The 10,000-nt window shown below is 42.9% G+C and overlaps 1 protein-coding gene across 1 annotated transcript in view; it reads left to right on the top strand.

The window, feature by feature from the left end:
- The window catches only part of LOC308096372 (potassium voltage-gated channel subfamily A member 2-like), a gene marked incomplete at both ends in the record, with an annotated part of 40,575 nt that overhangs the window by 5,282 nt on the left and 25,293 nt on the right, over nucleotides 1–10,000 (top strand). The window contains one exon of the mRNA XM_080443796.1: nucleotides 3,507–4,925. Coding sequence (XP_080299922.1) covers nucleotides 3,507–4,925 — 1,419 coding nt within the window. The remainder of the gene's footprint in view (nucleotides 1–3,506; nucleotides 4,926–10,000) is intronic.

Here is a 10,000-nt window from a genome sequence, read left to right on the forward strand (position 1 = left end):
ATTCAACAATAATGAATTGTTAGGCTTCACATTGAGTGCAAAGAGGCTCAGTAGTATATAGGACAGATGACAGCAGAGCTTCTCTTTATTTCAAAATACAAGCCATTATGCAGTGGTGGGAAAAGTACTCACATTTCTTACGTAAGTAAAAGTATCAATACCGCAATGTAGAGATACTCTTTTACAAGTAAAAGTCTGGAATTCAAAATTTACTTCAGTAAAAGTACAAAAGTATTGGTATCAAAATGTACTTAAAGTACCAAAAGTAGAAAGTACTCATTATGCAATGTTTTCAAATATATGAAATGTAAAAAAATCTTTTGAAATAGCAGATCTACAAGCTCACGACACATTTTGAGCTTGTAAATCGGCTATTTTCAAATGGCCGAAATGTATATCGGACTGAAGTTCTAAAAGTACAATATTTGCCTCTGAGATGGAGTAATGGAGTAAAAGTAAACGCACTGGAAATACTCCAGTAAAGTAAAAAAAAATTGCCTCTACGCGCTCACAACGTGTTGCATCACGATGCATTGTGATCTGCTATTAATCAGATTAATCGTAATTGAGGCAAAAGATTGAAATAATTGTGAGCATGTTAATTTCAATGATCAATCAATCGATTAGTGTTCCAGCTTGGAACAGTGGAACTAAGTTCCTATTTAGTGGTTTCACATGAAAATGTTTTTTTGCCAATTGTTTGGGGCTATTGCTTGCAATAGGCTCTATGCACAGCAGCCATATCGGAAAGAAATTGGGCCTCTTCTCCTTCACAGGTGTTACCAATGATACTAATGAAGGCTCTGTTCCAGTCAAACAGAGTCAGGGACAGGGTGCTGATATTGTGCATGTTGGCTCACTGGAGACACTCTGCTACACCTGTGGTTCTTAAAGTGTGATTCAGGGACCCTCATGGTTCCTTGAGGGCGGTTTCCAAATGGCACCTTACGGGTGTGTAACTCTGAGAGTGTACAAATGGTTTCATTTGTACACTCTCAGAGTTATGGGGGTCCTTGAAATTAAAATGTTTGAGAACCACTGTGCCACACTAAATAGAACAGTGCCTTCATTAGAATCATTGGTAACACCTGTGAAGGAAGTAAGGAAGAGGCCCAATTTCTTTCCAATATGGCTGCTGTGCATAGAGCCTATACCCTCACGGCCCATCAGTGGGCCCCGGCCCACAGGCTGAGAACCAGGGCCATAAAGTGATGAAAACACCAAGATATAGATAGGCCTTTCTGCTGCCTGTCGGTGGTTCTCATGTCCATTAACGAGAGGGACAGTACGGCATGTCTGACGACAGCATCAGCCCGTCCCCTCTTACTTCCATGATACCGTGTCCTAAGTGAATCATATGCTTTCAATGCAGTTTACTCAGAAAGCAAAGTGGTTTATTTATACACACAGGGGAGGGGCAGGCTAAGGTCGACGACCACAAGGGGAGAAGTAGGAGAGAAAGTACAGAGAGCCTCCATGTTTATAAGACAGAGTGGGGACAAGGAAAAACAATAACACTCTCTGGGGGTCAGGTGGAAAAATTGCCTTTCATATTCTATTTTAAATCGGTGGTTCTCAAACATTTTCATGTTTGAAATTGATATGTATGTGGCCGCGTGTCCCCATTTGAAATATTTTGTGCCTTAAGAGAGGAACTCTTTTGTTGAACTTTTTTTTTCAAAATGATTCGAAATCTTTCAAGATTTTTCAAAACATTTTCAAAAATAGCTGATCTACAAGCTCACAATGCGATGCGTTGCGAGCTTTTAAACTGATTTTGATACTATGATATTAACAAATGTGGCTGGGGACCCCCCACTCCCCTCTTTAGTGCACACATCATTTAAGCCTGATTTATACTCGGCTGCACATCATGTCTCGTTGCGGGAAAATTGCCAAAGCTCACAACGCTCCACCTCTGTGGGCTTTAACCCATTAAAACCGGGAAAGCATCTGTGTCATTTCAGATTTTAACCACTTTAACCATTATTTTTTTTATTTTAAGCTCCTAACGCGTCACTTTGTGCAGTGCTACGAGCTTGTAGATCTTCTATTTTTGAAAAATATAGATTTTTTGAATTTGTTCAAGGTTCAAGGTTCAAGGTTGTACTTTATTGTTACATCTTGTGTACAGGTACATGAGAGTAAAACGTATTTTAGTTTGGCTTCCTTCAGACAATGCAGCAGCATAGATAATAACAACAGTAATAATGATAAAACCGTAAAAAGATTTAAAAAAGAAAGTGCAAAAATAGCACCAAAAAATGAGAGAACATCAGCGTATGTGCATATAATTTTGGTATAGTATATATATGTCACAGGGAAATTGGCATTCCAGGGAAATTGAAAAAGGAGTGCTCGCTTTTAGGCGCGGGGCTTCGGCGCGAGGCGGGGCTTTTCGATACAGGGTTTTTTACGCGAGGCTCACGAGGAGGAGGAGGCGCGAGGCGGGGCTTTGATACGAGGCGGCGCGAGGAGGAGGAGGCGCGAGGTGGGGCTTTGATGCGAGGCGGACCTGGCTTTTGTTGTTCCCCCCACATAGCAACCAGGAAGCTACGCTAGGGGAACGCTGAACACGCGTTCACACGCAGACGTGATACGCCCGAGCGCCTCCAGGCGCGAGTGCCCGCGCCGACCGGCCGATGCACTGCTAGTCGAATCAGCGCCGTCCGAGTTGTAAACCGATAGGGAGAGAATAGATTTTTTCATGGGTTACTATCCACGACGACACACATGTGTGCGTGTGTGTGTGTGTGTGCATGTGTGTGCATGCACACACGCACACGCGTGCGCACACACGCATGTGCATGCGTGTGGCTTGCATTGCCCTCTAGTGTTGGTTCTACAGAATTGCCTGGGTGGGTGGTAAAAACAAGCGCTCCTTTTTTTCCCTGGTATGCCAATTTCCCTGTAACATAATACACCAACAGCATTTTATCATGTTAACAACTTCACAGTATATTCTACTTTATATACAGCAGGTTGTGTGTTGTAGTAGACAGACAATGCATGTGGTATTGTCACTAAGATTTCTTTTGAACTGTTGCCTACCCCTGTCTTCCGTTAGACACACGTCAGATGGCCTCACTGTATGACGTCACTTATGGATATATATGCCAGAGCAATGTTGGGGAGCAAAGTCTGTATGACAGTATCCAGTGGAACAATGTGTTGTTTGTGTGCTTAAACCTTGCCGTTTAACCACATGAATCTTAGCCTCCCTATTCAGGGGTGAATATTTGGACAAAATAGATATACATGCTCAGCCGTCACAACGTGTCACAACACACGTTGATCTGAACCCTATATTGATCTGTGCATATTTTCCTACTTGTGTATGACAGGCAGCCTTACACGTTTTAATGTTTGCAAGGCTTTTCAGTGCAAGGGTATTAAAATGCAAAGATTTTACACACATCAGAGGCAATTCTGTCTGTACGACGGACAGTAACTGTGTGAAGGCCTTATCTCCTGGTGCCCAGGGGTGGCACCACCCTGTCTGAAAGCTGCAGGTTCCATCGCCCTACACTATTACCGTCGCCACGGGCGACCCTGTGGATGAGGCAGCAGCGCATCCGGGCCAGCCTCACGACCAGTACGATCCAGAACCGGACCGCGGGTGCTGCGAGAGGGTGGTCATCAACATCTCTGGCTTACGCTTCGAGACCCAGCTCAAGACCCTCTCCCAGTTCCCAGAGACCCTGCTGGGGGACCCCAAGAAGAGAATGAGGTACTTTGATTCTCTCAGGAACGAGTACTTTTTCGACCGGAACCGGCCAAGTTTTGATGCTATTCTGTATTACTACCAGTCGGGAGGGAGGTTATACCAGCCAGTTAACGTGACCCTAGACATATTCACTGAGGAGATCCGGTTTTATGAGCTGGGCGACGAGGCTATCGAGATCTTCAGAGAGGATGAGGGCTTCATAAAGAAGACGAAAAAAGAGCGGCTACTGCCAGAGAATGAGTTCCAGAAACAGGTGTGGCTTCTCTTTGAATACTCAGACAGCTCGGGTCCTGCTCATATCATCGCCATCTTCTCCGTTATGGTCATACTCATCTCTATCGTCAGCTTCTGTCTGGAGACACTGCCTGTCTTCCGAAAAGACTTTGTGAACAAAGTATACACAGTCGGCAACTATACCACCTACACCTATTTCACTGATCCATTCTTCATCTTGGAGACCCTCTGCATCATCTGGTTCTCGTTTGAGTTCCTCGTCCGGTTCTTTGCCTGTCCCAGCAAAGCCGTGTTTTTCGGCAACATCATGAACATCATCGATATCGTGGCCATCATACCCTACTTCATCATGCTGGGCATGGAATTGGCGAAGAGACCAGAGGATGCCCAGGCGGGCCGTATCCTCCGTGCCATCCGTCTGGTCCGGGTGTTCCGTATCTTCAAGCTCTCGCGTCACTCCACGGGTCTCCAGATCCTGGGACAGACTTTCAAGGCCAGCATGCGCGAGCTGGGCATGTTCATCTGCTTCCTCTTCATAGGAGCCATCCTCTTCTCCAGCGCCGTCTATTTCGCAGAGGCACATGAATCAGATTCCCAGTTCAGAAGCATCCCAGAGGCCTTTTGGTGGGCTGTCGTCACCATGACTACTGTGGGCTATGGCGATATGGTCCCCACCACCATCGGGGGAAAGATAGTGGGCTCTCTTTGTGCCATCGCCGGCGTGCTGACCATCGCCCTGCCCGTGCCTTTCATCGTCTCCAACTTCAACTACTTCTACCACAGGGAGAAGGAGGGCGAGGAGCAGGAATGGTGCCTGGACATCCCCAGCAAGGACGACTCAGCCGATGATCTGAAGAAAAGCGGAAGGAGTAATGGCAGCGGATCCACTCTCAGTAAATCTGACAACATGGAGATCCAGGAAGCGGAGAACCGCAGCACCGAGGACTTGACATTTTCTTGTCAAGTAAACCCAAATTGATATCTATTTGTCTGTCTCCATTTGAAATATTTTGTGCCTTTAGAGAGGAATTCTGTTGTTACATTCTTTTCAAAATATTTCAAGATTTTTCCAAATATTTCCGAAAATAGCTGATCTACAAGCTCACAATGCGATGCGTTGCAATTTTTTTAACTGATTTAGATACTTTGATATTAACACATTTTGCTTTGGTCCCCCCATTCCCCTATTTAGTGCACACACATTTAAGCCTGATTTATAGTCAATCATGTCTCGTTGCGGGAAAATAGCCAAGCTCACAACGCTCCACAGCGCGACTGCTCCACCTTTGTGGGTTTTAACCCATTAAAACCGGGATAGCATCTGTGTCATCTTAGATTTTAACTACATTAACCATTAGCTTGTAGATCTGCAATTTTTTTAAATCTAGATTTTTTTAGCAAATCTTTTGAATATATATATTATTTTAAAGCGTTACATTTTTAACTCAAATCTTTGCTTCTGGGGGTCCCTGGAACAAAATATTTTGAGATGGGGATCCGCAGCCAAATACATATAATTTTGGGGGTCCTTGACATGAAAAGGTTTGAGAACCACTGATATACGTAGAAACATAAGTTTTTCAGAAAACTGTTAGGATTTAGAAGACATTTAGTAGAATCGGCCTCAGGTCTTAATGGGTTAAGCACCACAGTAATGCATGTTGGGTGATCGGATTCCCCTCATAGACACATATTAGCAGCTGTATAATGTGGCACTCTCAGCTCACTGGGCTTCCGGTGTTTGGCCCAAAAGGAGGTGGGGGGATGGGGGGGGGCAATGGCCCAGACAGCCTTCTCGAGACAGCTGATGGTATTGATCCACTTATTGCCGATTATCAGGCCAGTGTTCTTTTTTAAAAAGAGGAAAAAAAGGAAGGAGCTTCGTTTCATGTCCTCTCCAGATTAGAATGGAAGAAGCCAGCAGTTTATCACCAAAACATCACAAATGTGTGGTTCTGGCCCTTTCTTGGACTGCACCATGGTGCAGTATGAATACAAGAACGCTCATCGCTCACCCCCAAAACACGCTCGCCCTGGGTCAAATCCTGCGACCTCGGAACGGTCGCCACCAGGTATTCCTGGACGTAACTTCAGTAAAACTATGCCTAAACCTAACCTTATTCCTAAACTTAACCCCAGTAAAACGGTGCCAAAACCTAACCTTATTCCTAAACTTAACCCCAGTAAAACGGTGCCAAAACCTAACCTTATTCCTAAACTTAACCCCAGTAAAACGGTGCCAAAACCTAACCTTATATTCCTAGACTTAACCCCAGTAAAACGGTGCCAAAACCTAACCTTATTCCTAAACTTAACCCCAGTAAAACGGTGCCAAAACCTAACCTTATTCCTAAACCTAACCCCATTAAAACGGTAGCCTGGGATCCAGCCTGCTTCGCTACGTTCGGTGGACTTTGTTTTCTCTCTTCGCTTCTCAACGGTGCCAAAACCTAACCTTATTCCTAAACTTAACCCCAAACGATTCCTAAATCCTAAACGTATTCCTAATCCTAAAATCCTCAGTAAACCAAATACAAGAATATAAGAACCACTGGGGGCCAGCGGTCTGCGGAAACAATGAGGGCAAGCGTGTTTTGGGCGAGCGTTCCCGTTACCTGCAGTGTTATTCTTAAGTCTTGTCCTGATTGTAGGATATATAGCCTCCTCTCAGTAGAAAACGTTCACAATGTTGTCTGGATTTCATTTACTTTTGCTTTTGAATAACCCAATTCTGGGGGCGAACATTTGGTATTAAAAAAAATAGCAATCAACAAGCGTCACAGCGTGTTGCAACGAGCTTGTAGAGCTGCTGTTTTCGGTGAAGATATTTGGTGTAGAGGGGAAAAAGGAGGGGCGTATAAGTATAGACCTATGGGGGACTCTGGTCAACAAATACAGGCCTACAGTGAGGAAAATAAAGACAAACGATCTAAGACGAACGCTAACCCTAGCCATAATTTCTATTACATCCAGTATTTTGACCCATATCTACATCATATTATGTTAGCACAGTTCCAGTTCCACCAACATTTCGCTGCTTGTACTTGACAATAAAAATCCTTCTTGATTCTTGATCTTGAGGTTAAATTGCTCACTAGTACACTACAGAATGAAAAGATATAATAATGAATCAATATTGATTGTTATTTGTGTTATCAATATTTATATGTTGCCATGGGGCCCAAGTTCACATGTATTTATGTGTCTTCTATGTGTGAACTATAATGCCCTGAGGAGCATACAGGCTACACAGCAACCCTAACACCCAACATATTTGTCTCATTGCCATGTGGGCTGATTTATCGCCTAATATACACAGCTAGGTTAATAGCCTGTCCACTGGAATGTTCTTTATGGGAGTATACAGCTAGGAGCAATATGAGGTTCCCTGTGTGTGTGTGTGTGTGTGTGTGTGTGTGTGTGTGTGTGTGTGTGTGTGTGTGTGTGTGTGTGTGTGTGTGTGTGTGTGTGTGTGTGTGTGTGTGTGTGTGTGTGTGTGTGTGTGTGTGTGTGTGTGTGTGTGTGTGTGTGTGTGCGTGCGTGCGTGCGTGCGTGCGTGCGTGCGTGTGTCTGTGTGTGTCTGTGTGTGTACTTGTATTACTATACTTACTATACTACCAAATGTCCCACTAGCATAGTAGAATTTGAGAAGTAGACATTGTGAGGACAATTTCCCTGGTCCTCACATAATGTATTTTTTTGTTTTATGGTTAAAAGACATTTTGGGGGGCTATAGGCTTACAAATAGGAAATGATTCAGGCTGGATTTAGGTATTTAGAGGTTACGATTAGGGGTTAGGGTTGGAAACACTCACGTCAAAGTAGATTTAACCATTTATTGCAACAAATGGAATACAGTTAAGCTTGGCGTTAAAGTATTCCCTGAATTTTGTCGAAGCAGCCTGCTAAGCATATATTCAGGGAATGCTAAGCAAATCCCCATATGGATACAATGTCAACAATAAGCAGTACATTGACATATTAGTTTGAATTAGCAGATATACATGATAATCACGAGTATTTGAGCCTATGCCAGACTCTAAACAAAGCAGATATACATAATCACAAGTATATCTGCATGAACTAACGCTATGCTTCATTTATAGCGTTTGGGTAAAAAAGGCCTAGACATTTTTCAGTACAAACGTGTGTGTGTGTGTGTGTGTGTGTGTGTGTGTGTGTGTGTGTGTGTGTGTGTGTGTGTGTGTGTGTGTGTGTGTGTGTGTGTGTGTGTGTGTGTGTGTGTGTGTGTGGGGGGGGGGGGGGGGGGGGGGGTATACCCTCGGGTTTCCCGGCTGTTTTAACATAACTCATGTTGCAACAGTGAAACCATGCCCATTTGTCAACAGCAGATCTGCATTTGTAAATAGGAACACAAAGGCTCTTTATGGGCTCATATATTATAGCCATGGGAGGACTGTGTACTGTACATTGGGACAGGTTAGTTAGTTGATCCCCAGAGCTGTGTGGAGGACCAGGATGGAGGATTTCCTTTTGACACAAGGGGGGTTAACATGGGCAGCTGATTGCTTTGTATCGTATTGGATTTGTGGGCGGGTGAACCTATAGAGAGAATGGAGGAAAATTAGATTGGGTAGCGACGCAGGGGTGAAGGAGGTAGAATGAATGGATCATACTGTAGGTGTAGGAGTTATGGATTATGTCAGGAGGGAGGAGGCAGTGGAGGAAGAAATAGCCGACTCAGATCTTTTCTTTCTTTTACACGGGGACAATGCCTGTCGCAAGTTGACGATGTCATTTGTCCATGTGTGGTCCAGCCGTATGGAATGTATGGAATGTATGGAATATGTGCTAATAAACACATATTTAAAATATTGTTTTGATCCTCATATTAACCTTATGAAGTATTAAGTTGGTTTTTAGTTTTTAGTTCCATACAATTATAATGTATTAAGGCATATAAGGATTATTAGCTAGGGATCCTTTTAAAGGAGTAGTTCACCCAAACAATTTATTATTTTCTATCAATTACTGTACACACTCTGAAGAGATTTTCTTATTTTTTGTCGCATTCCTGAGCCAATAATTTGATGACCCGGTCATCGGTCAGTCTCCTACTCTCTCCGTCGGTCCTGAAATTATTGGCTTAGGAATGCGACAAAAACAAAAAAATCTCCATGAATTCAAGGCTTCATGGGATGTGTAATTGTTAGAAAATAAATCATTTATGGGTGAACTTACTCCTTTAAGTAAAAGTTGCAATAGATATTTAAAGTAAAAGTCTGTATGCATTTTTTTCCTTGGGTCAAAGTACAAAAGTAATGCCATCAAAACAGTACCAAAGTAAAAGTACTACAATTGTTCTTTTTCTGTTTCTTTTTAAATAGCCAAAGTATAAACTATAGAGTTTAATTGGTTGATCTCATATGTCCAAATACCTTTCAGGATTCAAAATGTAAAAATAGCAAGAAAAGCTGAAAACTATGATGGGACACATTCTGAGCTTGTATATAGGCTATTTTCGCTACTTTTGTGTGACACCGTAGTGTGACAAAATAAGGCATTAATTTACAACAAAAAAAAACATGAAAAGTAAAGATATGGAGAATAGAGGTTCCTGGAACGTCCTGCCCGACAGCAACGAATAATAATCTGAATCTGTAACTTAAGCTGTCAAATGATTGTTGTGGAGTAAAAAGTACAATATCTGACTCTGAGAAGTAGTGGAGTACTGCAAAGTATTGAAAAATGGAGTACAGTAGGCCTACTTGAGTAAATGTAACTTAGTTACTTACTTACTTTCCACCTCTGGGAGGATATAAGGAAGGAGGAATGCCATGGGGGAACCCTGCCTGTCCATGTGTATAATGTACTGTATTGATTTATGGGTTTGGCCTACATACGGTAGGCTGCCTGCATCCCCATCATTTACTTGTACTTACTGCCAGCCAAGAGTATAACGGGCATTTTATATGAATTAGATTAAACTATTAAATCATTGAAAAAAATGTTTTGCTTATGGCATGTAGGTGCCCAAACCTTTTCAGCAAACGAGGAAATATGGTGTCTTACTTACAG

The sequence above is a fragment of the Gymnoscopelus braueri genome, assembly GCF_963280865.1.
Source record: "Gymnoscopelus braueri genome assembly, chromosome: 12".
Classification (NCBI taxonomy): domain Eukaryota; kingdom Metazoa; phylum Chordata; class Actinopteri; order Myctophiformes; family Myctophidae; genus Gymnoscopelus; species Gymnoscopelus braueri.